The 17,212-nt window shown below is 51.3% G+C and overlaps 2 protein-coding genes across 3 annotated transcripts in view; both read left to right on the forward strand.

Annotated features, from left to right (window-relative positions):
* Positions 1-3,975: 3,975 nt before the first annotated feature.
* F7 (coagulation factor VII) lies at positions 3,976-14,026 on the forward strand. Its single transcript, XM_021219686.1, has 8 exons — positions 3,976-4,066; positions 6,667-6,827; positions 8,710-8,734; positions 8,810-8,923; positions 10,337-10,477; positions 11,542-11,651; positions 12,108-12,231; positions 12,987-14,026. Exons 1-8 carry the CDS (start codon positions 3,994-3,996, stop codon positions 13,577-13,579), a joined length of 1,341 nt encoding a protein of 446 aa, XP_021075345.1. The 5' UTR covers positions 3,976-3,993; the 3' UTR covers positions 13,580-14,026.
* Positions 14,027-15,676: 1,650 nt separating this feature from the next.
* F10 (coagulation factor X) overlaps positions 15,677-17,212 on the forward strand; it is a 19,646-nt gene continuing 18,110 nt past the window's right edge. The window contains exons 1-2 of one of the 2 annotated variants that reach the window (XM_021219417.1): positions 15,677-15,920; positions 16,187-16,279. In XM_021219417.1, the coding sequence (XP_021075076.1) occupies positions 15,917-15,920; positions 16,187-16,279 (97 nt within the window). In that variant the 5' untranslated portion in view covers positions 15,677-15,916. Of the gene's footprint in view, positions 15,921-16,083; positions 16,280-17,212 lie in introns of those variants that run through there. The other variant, XM_029532319.1, reaches the window with a different exon arrangement.

The raw sequence follows: 17,212 nt of genomic DNA on the forward strand, positions 1-17,212 counted from the left end.
TTCCAAGATGAAGACAGCATCCAGAATTGACGTGATTTCCTTGAATGTGGCTTAAGAAATGTGGACACTTAAAACTCTCACTTGAAGTTGGGCATAGGTTTGATGTAGAGATAAGGACGGGGTGTGGAATGGAGACCCATTTTTGTCATTGGTTCATGTGATCTATAAGGCCATAGCACAGTTAGGTGATATTCAAAAACTTTTTTGATGCTATTTATGTTTATGTTAGAAGGAACTACCAGGCGTTGCTTTAAATTCCCAATGTGTTGTTTCGTTACTACTAATTTAATACGCTAAGCTCTAGGTAAAGTCCCACGTTGCTGAACTTTGACTGTTCTCTTTGGAGTTGAAAGTTTTACACCCTCCTTCTGTGGCTTTAGGTCTGACATTGTATTTGACCTTTATTAGTTATTGACATGTACCAAGCAATGATGGATTGGAACCTACCCCCAAATCCAGCCACCACTGAATAAATCTGATTTAAAAAGTCAAAAAAAACAAACAAACCCTAAGAAACTATTTAGCAGAGAGTGTTACAACATGTCAAACAACAGTGGTAGTAGAATACACACACACACACACACACACACACACACACACACGCCCTATAGAGCCAGTAATCCTGGGATTTTGTTTGGTTTGGTTTGGTTTGGTTTGGTTTGGTTTGGTTTCTTTTGGTTTTTGGCCAGGTTTACAGCACCAGGCAATTCCCTCCTATGGAGCCAGCCTCAAATCCAAATCAGAAAAGAGTTGGTTACCCCTCTAACAGTTGTAATTGGTTACCCTGTAACAGTCATAGTTGGTTACCCTTGTAACAGTTGTAGTTGGTTACCCCAGTAACAGTCATAATTGTTTACCCCTGTAACAGTCATAATTGGTTACCCCTGTAACAGTCATAATTGGTTACCCCTGTAACAGTTGTAATTGGTTACCCCTCTAATAGCCCTAGTTTGTTACCCCTGTAACAGTCATACCACTGTTCCATTCATAGGTTCATTTACTACCTATGTAGTCACTGTTCTAGCAACCAGGGTTCTCTGATGAATGGGACAGCTGATGACTCGTCCCTCCAATGGATACTTTCAGAACTATGAAAACAGGCATCAGGGAGGAAGTTTCAAGGTCAGTGCCAGTTTGATTCTCTCTATGCTGCAGATAAAGTATGGTGTATCTTCAGCAATCATATAGTTATGGTGGGCAAGCAAGAACAATGACCTATGTTGGGGGAAAAAACACAAATTCTAAACAAGTAAATTTGTTCACGTAATGCAGGTATGGTGCAATATCAAAAAAAAAGTACTACTATAACTTAACTGTGTCAAACTGAATCAGATAAGTCAGCAGCCTCATAGATGAACAAAATTTTTATTGATCATTAATTTATCACAGTTATCACACCAGGAGTTTAAAAACAGTTTTTAACCAGATAAAGCATGTGTATCAATCTTCAAAGCAAAAAATTTTAAGTATCCAGATACTGTAAGCATCCTCATCCAAGCAGAAATCAAAGAGAGGAAAGCAAGCGCAGTCACTGCACACAGGACAAACATGAGGACACCTCACTATTAAGGTCATTCACTAGAGCCGGGCAGGGTGGCACATGCCTTTAATCCCAGCACTTGGGAGGCAGAGGCAGGTGAATTTCTGAGTTCAAGGCCAGCCTAGTCTACAGAGTGAGTTCCAGGACAGCCAGGGCTACACAGAGAAACCCTGTCTTGAAAAACCAAAAGAAAAAAAAAAGATCATTCACTAGAATAGGGAATACCACAAAGGAGCAAGAAATGAGTCCAGTGGATTGAAAGTACCTGTTCCTAACCAGGAAATCCAGGAACAGTCACGCATTGTTAGCAGTAGAGTCCTTGACGCTAATACACAGAGCAAGACACGAATCCAGAGCAAGACATGAATCCAGAGCAAGGCACAGATCTAGAGCAAGACAGATCCAGAGGAAATAAAAGTGATACCGACCTTTCTGACTCAGATCAGCTCTCTGTTCCTAAACTTCAAGTTACTGATGGCATTGTCACTGGTCCCCAACCTTGCAGGATGTCAGAACCCACAGGCATCATCAAACTCCGTGTAATTAGGACCACTCCTAAGATACTGCTTCCCTGTGGCGTGAGGGAGCCTGCGTTTGCATAGGTGTCATGAATGATGTGAGTGTGAAAGTGTAGCATGCATGTACGCAAGGGTGTGCATGGGCTATGTGTGGAGTGTGTGCATAGATGTAAGAATGGTATACAACTGTGCAAAGATGGTGTGCACATGAACAAGTCCATGTGCAAGTGTGAGCATAGTGCATGTGTGTCCCCGGGTGATTCTGAGCCCACAGTCACTTACGGGTCTCTCATGTGGGTCACGTGTACCAGGGCGAGACTGACACGTAGCAGCATGCTGAGTATCCCAGTCCTGTTCTGGAGACTGTGGGAGAGCCCTTGGGGAGCTGGCTGGGGGTGAGGCTTGGTGCTTCCTATCCCAGAGAAGGGGCAGATGGTCCCTGGGCACATACAAGGAATGTCCACATAAGGATGACTCCGGGATCCCAGGAGAAGCCTGTTTATCTTTCCTGAGAAGGTAAGTGGGGAGGAGTCCAAAAGACGAACAGATAGTGACCCCTATGCTATCCCTCCAAACCATGTGTCTGTGCTATGTATGCACAGTGCTCATGGTACCCATGACCCAGGTGGGAAAAGAAGATGAAGCAGACAAGGCCCTTGCAGGTCCGAGTGGGATCCTTGACACCCGAGACTCAAGAGCCAGCCAAGGCATGTGCCACAGGGAAGTCACCATCTGCTGAAGAGCTTTAGCCAGAGCCCAAGCACCAGGTGGCTTCAGCATCTATCCTCCGAAGCAACTCCGATTGTTCTGCTGTCCCAGAAAGATAAATACCCATGTTCTGGAACTCAATCGGGAAGCCTGAGACCAGGTCCAGCCTCACATAAGAGAGCTGGGACAAATGACTGCCATCTCATGTCCCTGGAGTTACCCTGTCATGAGAGGATTGGATTTTACTGGGTGAACGTTGACCTTTATCCAAGAAGAAGCACCTGGGGTCCCAAGTGTGAAGGGACCCCAGGAGTCAGAGGTGCCTCTGTGCTAGCAAAGATTAAAGTCGGCCAGGCGTGGTGGCGCACACCTTTAATCCCAGCACTTGGGAAGCAGAGGCAGGCGGATTTCTGAGTTCAAGGCCAACCTGGTCTACAAAGTGAGTTCCAGGACAGCCAGGGCTATACAGAGAAACCCTGTCTCAAAAAACCAAAATAAATAAATAAATAAATAAATAAATAAATAAATAAAATCACTGACTGGAGAGGGAGAGGTGCACTGATGTGTCCCAAAAATGAGGTCTGGCTCCCAAAAGAGTGGCCCGGCTTTGTACTGCCCCCTCCCTGAAAAGAACATTTTCCTCAGAGGGTCCCAACTGAAGCCCACAGTGTAGTCCAGGAGGCTGTATGCCCATAAACCGAGTGTTCTTGGGCTACAGCCAGTTTTTATACAGAAAGTTTCACGTGCTGAGAAACCTTGTTGATCTCAGGCAACCCAGTGTCCACAACTCCACCTGGGGCCTGGGCCAGAGGACACGAAGGGGCAAGTCATGGGCCACCTGCTGACAGCTGTTTCCACAGTGTGGGAAGAGGAGGGGCAGGGAGGCCCTTGAGAGCCATTGACGGCTACACAGCCCAGGTCTGCCCTACAGGTCTTTTCCAGATCATAGGCCCATACCCTGTGCTTTTACAGTGTCATCACTGTGAAGACGGACGTCCATCGGTGGGTGGGCTCTGTTCACACCTCCAGTCTGAGCCCACTTTGCCTGCCTTAGCTTTCCTCTTTCCCTGGATGTACAAATGCCAACGACATAAGTGGCGGCCTCTGACCGGCCTCCGGGCGCTTCCAGCCAATGCTCCAGCTCTCTCCACCCTTCTCCCCTCCTCCCTGACCTTTGCCCTCCCGGCAACATCTGGACAGTCCCCAGCCAGAAGTCACAGTCTCATCATGGTTCCGCAGGCTCGTGGGCTGCTGCTTCTCTGCTTTCTGCTCCAGCTCCAGGGACCCCTAGGGACTGCAGGTACGTCTGTCTGTCTGTCCAGGGAGGGTTTCTCTGTGCACTGAGTTGCTGCTCTTTGCAGCGGCAGCTGGGACAGCAACAGGAACGGCCTCATGGGCAGCTCCATTTGATGTGTGTCCCTGACAAAAGCAGATAGTGTCTGGATGCTTGCCACCCGGAGATAGGCAGCTCTTCACAGGGGTGGGGTCTTTGACTGTCACCCTCCAAAGAGTTTTTAGAAGTAGGGTGCTTTCCTGCTCTCTACGGACATGGACACTTGCCTGTGAAATTAGATCGTGGGGGTCACTCAGTACAGAGCTCTGTGGCAAGGGGTCAGATGTGTCAGAACAGCTACAAGGCAACTGCACTAGAGGGCTTGGCTCTACATCCACAGCCACAGCCCCCTCCCACCAAGTCCCCCCCCACACACACACACATACATGTGTGTCTCTAAGCCCTCAGGGGACAAAGCTTGTGGTTATGAATCACAAGTTGCAGTCTTACAGAAAGAGAGGCTGCCATGAACATTCCCATGCATAGTGACATGGGTGGTCGAGCCAGTACTGTCCCCTTGGAAACCCATGGCACATAGGGATTGTAGTGGGTGATCCTGTAGAACTGAGTGACAACAGGAGCGATGGCTTTCTGGCTTCCCTTTCCTGGCTTTCCCAAGTTCTCTGCAGCGATGTGGGGACCTTGGGGTCAGGTTTGCTTTGGATCCCCAGGAGGTTGACTGAAGTGAATTTGCCTTCTCCCAAGGGCCCACCCCTTACCTGATCGCTTGCTGGAGAAGTGTATGTGTCCCAGTGGCTGGTGGCATATGGATCCTTCTCTGCCTGGTGAAGGACATTGATTGGTCCAGTGGGACAGTGTCCCCACCCTCTCTTTCTAGGAACACGGAGATGTTCCTCAGCCCTTCCTCTGCCCTCTCTCTGCCCCTTCCCAAAATGGTTTATCTGACTTCCACTCTTGCCCTTCCAGAGGACCCTCCTTTGGAGCATGCCAACATCCTCCTGGTGAGCAGAGCCACCTTTTCAACCCCACCTAGACCTGGCTCCTCCCAGTAAGGCCCATATGAGCCTCCTCTGCATCGGGAAAACCTGCCTCTGTTAGCCCTCCTCTTGAATACATTGGCTGCTAGTGGGTCTTCCATAACCGCCTTCCTGCCAGGCTCTTCTTCTTCCCATCTCAGTCTTCCCGTCCACGGCCGCCCTCCCACAGACATCCCAGGCACACAGTTTATGTGACACAGCTGCCGTATGAGGACTTTGAGGGCCTCAGCGCCATCCCTGGTTTCTGCCCCTGACTAACTTTAGGAGATTTAAGCATCTGCACCCCATCTCCACACCCACACCTGGGATTCAGACCCCATGGGTGTCTGAAAGAACCCTCAAACTCACCGTGTCCAAATGATTGTGGATGCCTTCACCAAACTTTTGCTTTTCTGAAGCCAAGTGGGGAAAACTGCCTTCTAGTTTCTGTTGAGGTCACTGTCAGGCAAGGTCGTGTGGTAGAGGCTGCATCTGAAACACTTCTAATGTAGAAAATCATAGGGCTCAGAACCCCAGGTGAGGCAGCTGCGGCCATGGTACCCAGGGCTAATGCTAATGCTATGGTAAGAGCTGAAGACCCAGGGCTATGTGACTTGAGATTCTTGGATTGACTCCCTGGACACAGGATAGAGGACACAGATGGGAGAATAGAGGAAGATTTAAATATATTTTTGTGCACACATTTTATAAGTACTCAAGAAAGGGATTGCACAATGTGTGATTAACTGTCTCCTTGTGGCTTGATGTCACATTGTAAACCTCGTGTTCACTGGCCTCACAGGAGACCACCATTTGGCAATCTCGTTACTACCGATGTGTCATTTCGTGACCTTTTGTAAGCTCTCCAAGCGTCTTCTCATTATAAGTCCCTAAGAGAGATATAGTAGAAATGCCAAACCAAATGGATATGGTAAACTTTCATTTCATCTAATAAATATGTCACCATATACTTCTACATAAGACTGTGCCATGTTCTCTGTCACCAACCATCAATGAAAGACACACCCATTTTTCTTAAAGATATATTTCTTTAATGTATATGAGTACACCATAGCTGTCTTCAGACACACCTAAAGAGGGCATCAGATCCCATTACAGATGGTTGTGAGCCACCATGTGGTTGCTAGAAATTGAACTCAGGACCTCTGGAAGAGCAATCAGTGCTCTTAACCGCTGAGCCATCTCTCCAACCCAACACACCCAATTTTAAATTCAGCTGTGCCTGGGCTGTGACCTTCAGCCCACAGAAGAGGGTAAGCCATTGAAGGAACCAACCTATGCACCTTCCATTCCTTGAGGTGGAGAGGAACTCTTTGGTTCCCACCAAAGAGTGGAATGGAAAAAGATTAATGTGGGTGGGTTGTTCCCATCACTGAGGGAGATGGGTGTTTCTGCTACCGAGAGATCTGGTGTGGGTGGCTTTTATGGGCTGACCCAGTGTGGTTTCCTTCACTCACTGGAATGACCCAGTGTGGGTGTTTTCATTCCTCATGGGACCATCAAGAGTGGGTGGCTTCTGAGCAGCTTGAGGGAAGCTGCCAGTAGTGCACGAGACCTTCTGTTTCTCAGTTTTCATAACCCAGGAGGAAGCACATGGTGTCCTACACAGGCAAAGGCGTGCCAACTGGCTCCTGGAGGAGCTTTGGCCTGGCTCCCTGGAGAGAGAGTGCAATGAGGAGCAGTGCTCCTTTGAGGAGGCCCTGGAGATCTTCAAGAGCCCCGAGAGGACCGTGAGTGCACCCACCCATGCCTGCTCTGTGTAGCACACTGAGACTGGAAGGAAGTGAGCTGGCAATTGTGAGGGTCACACCTATGTCTCTGGATCTGTCCCCCCCTTACTGTGGAAGCTGCCACTCAGTACTCATAGATGCACGGGAACCCTGACACACACAGGTTTCTCTCTCAATCATGCCACAAGCAGTTTTACAAGAAACACAACTCGTAAACTACACTGGCTGTGTCTCCTATTCTCCCAGAGGGGAATCCCTTATTCCCTAAGGGCTGCCCATGAAGTAAACCTGAGAGGGAAAATTCACCTCAAGAAGGCAGGACACACACACACACACACACGCACACGCACACGCACACACACGTGCAGTCCTCACTGGAAACGTGTGAGGAACACCATGGTTTCCTCTGCCACACTTGGCCATGTGCACAGATTTGCCTCTACTCCTGAGTTACTCTTTTTTTATGTTTGTTTGTTTGTTTTAGTTTTTTTTTTTTGAGACGGTTTTGCTATGTAGCGCAGGCTGACCTCCAATTCTTCATCTTCATCTGCCTCCCAATATTTATACATATTTATACATTGCTGAGCATGTTCCTGTCTGGTTAGACATCTCCCTCTGGAGGTTTTTCCCAGGAAGGGTGTGTCAGGATAAGACAAGGCTTTGAGACAGGGTCCACTGTGTTTCCTTTTGTCATCATCTCTGGAAAAACTAGTCACAGCTCCAGGGGTGGTTGTGAGGGGATGGTTGTTTGTTCTCTGAGGGCTTTTCTTCTCACCAGCTTTGGCTCATATCACACCTCACACTCACAGGAGGCTCCCCTCACACTCACAGGAGGCTCCCCTTACACTCACAGGAAGCTCACCTCACACTCACAGGAGGCTCCCCTCACACTCACAGGAGGCTCCCCTCACACTCACAGGAGGATCACACTCACAGAAGGATTACCTTGCACTCACAGGAAGCTCACCTCACACACAGGAGGATCACCTTGCACTCACAGGAAGCTCACCTCACACTCACAGGAGGATCACCTCACAGGAAGCTCACCTCACACTCACAGGAAGCTCACCTCATACTCTCAGAAAGCTCACCTCACACTCACAGGAGGATCACCTCACAGGAAGCTCACCTCACACTCACAAGAGGATCACCTCACACTCACAGAACAACTCTCTCTCTCACAAGAGACCTCACATTCACAGAAGTCCTCACACAGGAAATTCACACATACTGGAGAATTTACACCCACAGAATACCTCACATAGTAACACTCATTCCCACAGGATATCTCACAAACCCAAAGATATGTTCCACACAGGAAATTACACAGCACACCTCTCTCACAAGTGCCCTCACACTCACTCAGAGCAACTCACACAGGGAGCCTGGAAAAGCTGCTTTCCTCACTGACCAGAGCAACCACCTGACAGAAATAACTGAAGGAAAGACAGGTTTATTCTGGCTGATCATTAAGGAGTCAGGGAAGGCATGATAGCCCCTAGTCACAGGGCATCCAGTCAGGAGGTAAAGAGTGACAGATGCTGGTGCTCAGCTCACTCTCTCCTTTTTATTCAGACCAGAACTCCCAGGGGATGACACCCCCCACATTTAGAGGTCCAGCCCAGAGCTGGAGAAAACAGGATCAGGGTCAGAACTCAAGTGCTCTCCCTTGGAAGAGGCAACTGTGTGGCGACTTACATTTCTCTAGAAAGGGTGTGGAGAAACATCAACCTCAGATAAGTCCTCCTCATCTCCAGAGGAACGCTGTCTTCCCAAGTCCCACACAGATGCCCAGGTCAGGAGCCCCAGCCATAGCTCCCGAGCTCCCTCCGTGGACACTAAGTGCTACTTCTCATGACCGTGGCTTCTTCTTCCCTCTCAGAAGCAGTTCTGGATTGTTTACAGTGGTGAGTAGGTGAAAGCCATCGTGCCCCTCCCCCACACCCCTTCTTTGCAGCACACTAATGTCAGCTCGCCCACAGATGGGGACCAGTGTGCCTCGAATCCATGTCAGAACGGGGGTACCTGCCAGGATCACCTCAAGTCTTACGTCTGCTTCTGCCTCCTAGACTTTGAGGGTCGGAACTGCGAGAAAAGTGAGACCAAATTCCTGCCTCCATTTGCAGTGGATGGAGTTGGGAGGGAAGGGCCTGGGTGACTGGATCCAGAGAGTAACAGCCTCATCGAGGGAGGAAAGGGTGTCTAGGCCAGCCTCGGCCCCTGAAGGAAATTGATCTGGGAGACATTAAGTATTCCTTTTAAACCCAGGACCTTTCTTTGATTTATGAGTCTAAGAGTCTGCATCTCAGACTCATTGTCCTTTTTGACTCCTTGCCCTGAGAATTCTGCTGGTCTGGAGAGATCTGGGGGAGGGGGGGGAGGGTCTAGCTCTGTCTCCACCAGGCAAGACAGCTAGGTAAACTTCTTCTCTGCTTGTTTAAAGGTGTGAAATATTTATTCAGCTTTGAAATATCAAATTATTGTTATGCTTGGAGACCACCAAACCACTCTGGGCTCAACAGTTCACTAGTGGGCCTCATAGAGTTCACTGATAGCAGAGATACACCAAAGTTTGTTACACCAAAGTTTGCCAAGGCCAGGAGCAGGCTTCCTGTTGTTCTCTTCTGTGAGCTCACGTAGACAGTGCAGTTCTTCTAGAATGCATGTAAAGTACTATGCAGCATCACCAACCTAGAAAGTCACTCAACCCCAGGCCTAGGTGTGAGAGACCTGTCTCCAGCCCCTCCTGTCCCAAAGACCACCATCAATCAAACCTTTGTTTAGTCATCTGGTATGGCCCAAGGCCCCAGACAAGCAGCTGTATTCTAGTTGGGGGATGCCCCCGAGGTCACCTCTTCAGCCAGACAAAGGTGTCCTTTCTGCAGACCAAGGGCTCCTTACTGCCCAAGTGGGTCCTTCCTGGTATCAGCTGCCTCCGGTTCTCATCAGAAAGAGGCCAGAGAGAGTAAAGGGGGAAGGGAAGAAGGGCTCGCTAATAGTAGTCACTGACTCACAGAGGCCTGTAAGGTTTGATGAGCAGTGACTGTGAGTGACAGGACAGACCTCCATACTGAACTGAACTGACCACCCTTGCCTGCCAATGGCCAGTGCTGGAGCCGAGGGCCTAGATGGTTCATGTGGTCATGAGCGTTGCCCCAAGTGTGACTTCTCCCTTTGACGGTCCGTGGGCCAGTTCCCCATTCTATTGAGAACATTTCCTTTCCTTGGAAATGTTTGCTTACCTCCAGAACCCTTCCCAGCTTCTCATTAGAGCCTTGGAAGGAAGACACCATCACACACCAGCCTAGCATCCTCCAAGATGGCTTAGACATGTGACTCCCAGACCTAGCTCTCCATCCCGCCAGATCAGTCCACAGGGCAGGTGACGCCAGCTCAGCCTCAGTAGTCCACAACTACGAGCCATATTCCAAGGAGACAAGAGCGACCAGCACCATGGCCTGTCTGCCGGCCTTGCGGAGACCTCTCAGGTTGTCTTCTCCTTTCCTCAGACAAGAATGAGCAGCTGATCTGTGCAAACGAAAACGGTGACTGTGACCAGTACTGCAGGGACCATGTAGGGACCAAGCGTACCTGTAGCTGTCACGAGGACTACGCGCTGCAGCCAGATGAGGTGTCCTGCAAACCAAAAGGTAAGAGGCTGTGGGGACTGGAGCTGTCTTAGGCTCTGAAGAGCCAGTCACCTGTGTGGGTCTGTGGCAAGTTATCAGTTCAAGGATGTGTAACAAGGTCAGACCTCCGCTTACCAAGTACCTGGTAGATGCTGACTGACTGTGAGGTGAAAGGGGACTTGAAGGACACCTGGCCTGAGAGCTGATAGTCTGGAACCCTGGGCCAGCATCCGGCACTGTCTCAAGTGCCCTGACCATTGAAGCAGGCTAGGAGTGGATGAGGAGGTCCTATATCAACTCTTATGTCCAATTTGGAGTCTCTGAGACATAATTGGGAGTTACATAGGCACACCTGGCATCTGTATCCACTGCTGCAGTTAACAACACAAGATGACTTATTATTATTATTATTATTATTATTATTACTACTACTACTACTACTACTATTACCATTATATGCATGTGACATATTATATATGACGTCAGTCCTGAAGAGGTCAGAGAATGTCAGATCCCTTGGGCGCTGATGTTACAGGCAGTTGTGAGCTGCTTGTTGTGGGCGCTGGGATCCAAACTCTTGCCCCCTGCTCTGAAAGCATAATCTCCACAAGAAGACTGTTCGAGCCCTGCTTCCAAAGGCCGAGGCTCCCCCGGGAGAGGAGAGGGCTCAGTCTATCTCACAAAGCTGGAAAGTTGGAAGCCCACAACTAAGTGTTCCTTCTTACCCGAGGCCTGTGCAGTGCGAGGGGCATGAGTCTGTCTGAAGGACCCTGTCTTCCTGTGCGGGTGGTCCACGTTTACACAGATCGTCACTTTCTTCACAGCAAACCAGAACGACATGTCCTCCGCGTGAGGCTCTAGCAGACCCCGGCCCTAGAAAGCAGGGCCTCAACTTTCCCCATGTCTGTCTCCTCTCCTAGCCGCAGCAGAAGGCCCTCCCTGCCCACTCTAGCTGGAAGTTCCTCTGTCTGAGGCCTCTTGCTGCCTCCAGCAGGAGCTATGGCAGCGGCCAACTGCTTCTCACCCCCCACCCACAGGCACCTTCGCCTCTGCACCCTGCTCACTCTGACCTCTGTTTCATGCAGTTGAGTACCCATGTGGGAGAATACCTGTTATAGAAAAAGGAAACTCCAGCCGCCGCCAAGGCCGCATTGTGGGAGGCTACGTGTGCCCCAAAGGGGAATGTCCGTGGCAGGTAAGCCTCCCCGGCCCGTGCAAACCTCTCTCTCCAGCTCCGGCTCCCCTGACATCAGGGTTTCTACTCTGGGGTGTGGAAGTTTTGAGTTGGGTTAAATTGATACACAAGGGACATCAGCCATTCTCCACCCCCCCCCTCCTCTCCCCCACACTCTTGAGCAGAGAAAGGGAAAGAAAGCAGATATTGAGGCCCATGCCATGAGAACCCATGCAAGGCCCACAGCTTCCTCGCACAAGTCACTTGAAGACCTGCAGTTGCACTCCATCATCCATGCACCCCATCCTTCTGCACCCCTATTGTCTATCAGAGCCGGCAGAGCTAGGGCTGCTCTACCCTGCCGGGGGACACCCTAGAGGGTTGGTGGACAGGAATTGTGTCAAGTCAGCTGCTTCCTTGGGGGCAAGGAGATCATAAAAATAGCATGGCTCTCTTCGTCTGTGTGCCCCTGCCCAGGCTGTGCTGAAAATCAATGGGTTATTGCTGTGTGGGGCCGTCCTGCTGGACACCAGATGGATAGTGACCGCAGCCCACTGCTTCGATAATATCCGCCACTGGGGAAACATCACAGCAGTGATGGGTAGGTATGGCCCGTCCCTGGCCTCTGGCCTGAGGGCATTTTCAGACTGAGATTGGCTCAGTGGATGAAGGCCAATAGCCTGTCAATGTCCCTAACCAGGTGATATCTTCAAGAGTGGCACTGGAGATGGCCCACTTTGTCCTCTGCCCCTCCCCCCATCAGAGAATAGGAGGAGACTGGGGGCTGCTCTGTTCATCTTGCCCTACTCAGAGTGGGTGTCAAGGACCCCATTCACTCCTGCAGGCTCTGCCCATTCACAACCTTCCCTCCAGAACTGCAGTGGACCCTGGGGTGGGCTTCTCCTGAGACCCTGGCAAGGAGTCCAATCCTCAGACACCAGAGGCTGAACTGGCCACAGCCCTAACCACACTAGGTCAGAGAAGCAAGACAAACAAGAGCTCTGTGTGGGGACAAGAGACATGGTAGGATATGTGCCATGAGACATGGTAGGATATGTGCTATGAGACATGGTAGGATATGTGCCATGAGACATGGTAGGATATGTGCCACGAGGCATGGTAGGATATATGCCATGAGGCATGGTAGGATATGTACCATAAATAGAGTTCTGTGTGGGGACATGGTCACACATAGTAGGATATGTACCACGAGACATGGTAGGATATGTACCATAAATGGAGTTCTGTGTGGGGACATGGTCACACATGGTAGGATATGTGCCATGAGACATGGTAGGATATGTGTCATGAGACAATGGTAGGATATGTGCCATGAGTGGCGTGGCGTCCCCCCAGGTGAACACGACTTCAGTGAGAAGGATGGGGATGAGCAAGTACGACGGGTGATACAGGTCATCATGCCCGACAAGTACATCCGCGGCAAGATCAACCACGACATTGCCCTGCTCCGCCTTCACCGGCCTGTAACCTTCACTGACTACGTGGTGCCTCTGTGTCTGCCTGAAAGGGCCTTCTCCGAGAACACCCTAGCTAGAATCCGCTACTCGAGGGTCAGTGGCTGGGGCCAGCTACTGAACCATGGTGCCACAGCCCTGGAACTCATGTCCATCGAGGTGCCCCGGCTGATGACCCAGGACTGTCTGGAGCACGCCAAGCACAGCCCTAACACCCCCAAAATCACAGAGAACATGTTCTGCGCCGGCTACATGGACGGTACCAAGGACGCCTGCAAGGGCGACAGCGGCGGCCCACACGCCACGCACTACCATGGCACATGGTATCTGACAGGTGTGGTCAGCTGGGGGGAGGGCTGTGCAGCTATTGGCCACGTTGGGGTGTACACCAGGGTCTCCCAGTACATCGACTGGCTGGTCAGACTCATGGACTCCAAGCTCCAGGTTGGGGTTTTCCGACTCCCACTACTGTAGCTCCTCGGACAGCCCAACCGTCCCAAGAAGGAAGCTGTGGCCTGTGAAGCTGTGCTATTTTGACTTTCCTGCTATTCTTCGTGTGAGGGAGGAGAAAGAGATAAAAAGAGAGTGAAGAAAACAGAAGGGGAGAGGGAAAACAGAAAGCAGGGCCAGGGGAAGAGTCTAAGTTAGAGACTCACAAAGTCACTCAGAGGGGCTGGGCAGCATAGTCACTGACAGGCAGCTGAGGGGCAGGGTGTCCCTGAGGGAGGCGAGGCTCAGGCCTTGCTCCTGTCTCCCCATAGCTGCCCCCTGTCTGCAGTACTACACAGTAGGTATGCACACAGGCACGTAGGACATGTGAATGTGCGTGTGCGTGCATGTGTGTCCATCATTGGCACTGTTGTGCACTTGTGTTTCCTGCAAGCATCCTGTCTTTGGTTCAATTAAATGAGAAACATGGTCTCCACGTGTAGGGTCATGCTTCCGGGTTGCCTAAGGGAATGTTTCTGAAGTACAGTGTGCACCCCTGCCATGGACTGCTTCCCGCCTGGCAGGGACCGGCTAACCTCAGCACACCTTGGGGAAGCCTGCTGTTACCCTGGGTTGTCCTTAAGACCCTGAGTGGAGCCTCTGATGTCAAGTCAGATACCCATTGGCAGGCCTGCTCTTCCTGAGGAAAGGAAGGGGAAAGTGGACTGGGAGTCAAAGAGTAAGCTGAGAGGGCTTGATCAAGTGTGTCATGGCCTCAGTTTCCCCAGTCACCAGAAGGTAGGCAGGCATCCATCTCACAGAGCTATCTTGAGTTGCCACCAAGGGCCCTTGAGAGAGAGGCCTTACTGAGAATCTAGCTCCCTGAAGACTGATGTGCTCAGTACGGGTTATAAGCATAACCCATTATGAAGAACGGGTTAGAAGCTTATTCTCCAGTCAGCACGTCCTTTCTGGGGATGGGGCCATAGAGAGGGGAGGCGACAAAGGGAGGACCCCCTCAAGCCAGCTTTAGTGTTTGTCCCTAGTCCCAGACCACAGGTCTGCTGTGAGTACCTCACAGACACAGTGACCACAGTGACGGCTCAGTGACACACTACACGGGCATCACCAGGCAGGGCAGCGATCAGGCACCAGACTCTTGCCAACAGCCACCAGAGCACTGCACACCTTTTCCAAGTTCTATTATGGTCTGCCATAGCCTGGGAAATGACAGTGACTTCCCTCCTGGTGAGATGCCAGCATCAGCCTCAACATCTGATGTCACAGGGGTGTGTGTTTGTCAGGTACCCACAGCACGCCAAGGCCCTCCCAGCGCTGGTAACAGTGGTAAGCCAAGTGCCATCACCCTACTCTCTGGCTACGTGCATGCAGCCACAGTCATGAGCCGTTGCCTAACCAAACACCAGTCCAGTGAGCACCAGAAGCCCATTTCTGCTCACTAATGAGCAGGCACGGTGCGCATGCTCCGCAAACTCAAAAATAGCTCAGCCAGATGAAGCTCTGAAGGAGGAGGGGCTCGGCATGTAGAAGGTGGGGTCAGGGTGAGCGCAGCCTCCTCACAGGCCTAAGTTAGGGAGTTTTGTTGCTGTTGCTGCTGCTGGGGCTGCTCCTGCTGTTCTCCAGGGACACTGGAGCATGGGCCTCCAGTCACTTCTGGTGACAGTTCATGAACTCAGGACCTATGAGTCTGACATTGCAAGGAAGATTTGGAGGCTCAGGGGAAAACCCACGTCCTTGCCTGTAGCCCCACTTACATGTACACACACACTCCCAAGAGAGTCCTATGGCCACAGCATGTGAGAGGAGCTGTTTCCACATCTATAGCTCTCAGATGGCTTGCCCTTCCCTGGCTTCCTCTTTCAGGACCAAGGGAAATGGCTACTCCTCTGCAGACCCCACCCAAGGTGTGAGCCACATGCTCTGCAGAAGTGCCATCTCCCATCGAGCACCAAGACTCCACTCACACGTTCTCCACCCTCTGGGCCTGAAGGAAGGCTGGAAGTGGCAGGCCTGGTGGGCAGGACACACCCCAAACCCTGATGTGTGCCACGTGGCCCTGTGGACTTCCCTGGATGTCACATATCAGAGAAGTGAACTTGTGTCAAGACACCAGCAGTTCAGGGCTCCTGTCCCCCAATATAAAACAGGCTCAGCCTGTTTCTATGACTACAATATGTAGTCATTGTCCAAGGGACACACAAACCTCACACCTGCACTTGTGCCCAGTGTCAGCAGGGCCCAGCCAGGGGACTGAGGGCTTGGATTCAAATCCCATATCTGACCCGGCACCCGGGCTTTGAATCATGTCTGTCTCAACTTCTATTCCTGAAAACAAGGAGGGGGGACTGACACCTCTACCAGATGGGTAAGTGCCAACAGGGCTGGGATGAACGTTAGAGAATCAGGAAATCCCCATCAAAGGCTATCGCTGCTCTCTGCAGAAAGCAGGTCCCGCCGGACAGTTCTGAATAGGGATAGCCTCCCCTGGAGAGGCTGGGGCTGGTCACCACAGTCCCCAGTCCCCTGACCTCATTGCTGGCCCGGGGCTCCAATCAGAAGGCTGAGATAAGCAGAAGGCCCATGGCCAGCTGGGGCCCAGGGTGAGTGAACCTTGCCCCATGCCTGTCACAGCCACTGCTGTCCTTGACCACATCATGGGGAGCCCGGCGCGACTCGGCCTGCTCTGTGTTGTCCTGGCCAACCTCCTGCTCTCTGGGAGAGGTGGTAAGTACTCCAGCCCTTCACAGTGAAGACCGGCCGGGGAAGAGGGGCTGAGGGTGGGTGGGAGGGTGAAATGCTTAGTTCGCTGGCCAGCCACAGGCTGGCTTCTAAAGGTATACATAGGGCCAGCTGCGACTACTCGTGCAGAGCACATGGAGATTTGAATGAAAGGGGAAGGGAGAGGAAGGGAGCAGAGACAAAGTGAGGGAGAAACCGTGATAAGGAGAGAGGGGAAGGCAGAGAAAGTGACACCAAGACAAAGCCACCCCAGACATAGAAGACACAGGAGCCAAGGCCCCGAGTTTGGGAAGCTCAGCTGGGCCAGAGACTTCACAGGGCAAAGCTGTACGGGCAATGAGCAGCTCCCAGGCCTGCCCCCCTCCCCAAAAGGGCTTATTTTAGCCAGCCCCGAGCAGGCTCTGCTCATGCAGAGCTGGCCTTGCTGCATGCAGGACAAGGAGAAGCCTCAGTGACACTGGGCACCTCGCACGCACTGGGGCCTTCATGAGGAAAACATCTCTAGGAAACCTGCTCAGTCGTTGGGGTCGATGCCAGAAAGCCACTGACAAGGTCAGCCCCACAGAGGCAGACACATGTTTGAGGGCAGCAACACGTGGGAACTGGACAATCAAAGGCTGCCAGTGAGCAGCAGGACCCCCTTGTGTCAGGACAGTTGGAGTCCTTGCTGGGTTCGGTGGTTATAACACTTTAGTTCTGGGCTGCCAAACTTGATTTTACTCAAATCAGAACCTAGGGCTGCCGGCGGCAAGGTGGGTCTGTGTGACCATCTCGGGAGTGAGCATAGTGTCCCAGCTAAGCCATTCATGGAGGCTGAGATTAGTCCAAAGAGCGAGACCTGGAGGCCTGGCCGGTCACCTTCATTCACTGGGTAGGGACTCTTCTTTTTTTTTTTTTTTTTTTTTTTTTGCACATGCC

This window comes from Mus pahari, chromosome 19, assembly GCF_900095145.1.
Source record: "Mus pahari chromosome 19, PAHARI_EIJ_v1.1, whole genome shotgun sequence".
NCBI classification, from domain to species: Eukaryota; Metazoa; Chordata; class Mammalia; order Rodentia; family Muridae; genus Mus; species Mus pahari.

What these genes read in the sequence shown, in the direction of transcription:
- F7 (XM_021219686.1), top strand. Translation starts at nt 3,994, where the DNA reads ATGGTTCCGCAGGCTCGTGGGCTGCTGCTTCTCTGCTTTCTGCTCCAG. An exon ending in GTTCTGGATTGTTTACAGTG is followed by an intron (nt 8,735 to 8,809) that starts GTGAGTAGGTGA and finishes GCTCGCCCACAG; the next exon opens with ATGGGGACCAGTGTGCCTCG. An exon ending in AAGGGGAATGTCCGTGGCAG is followed by an intron (nt 11,652 to 12,107) that starts GTAAGCCTCCCC and finishes GCCCCTGCCCAG; the next exon opens with GCTGTGCTGAAAATCAATGG.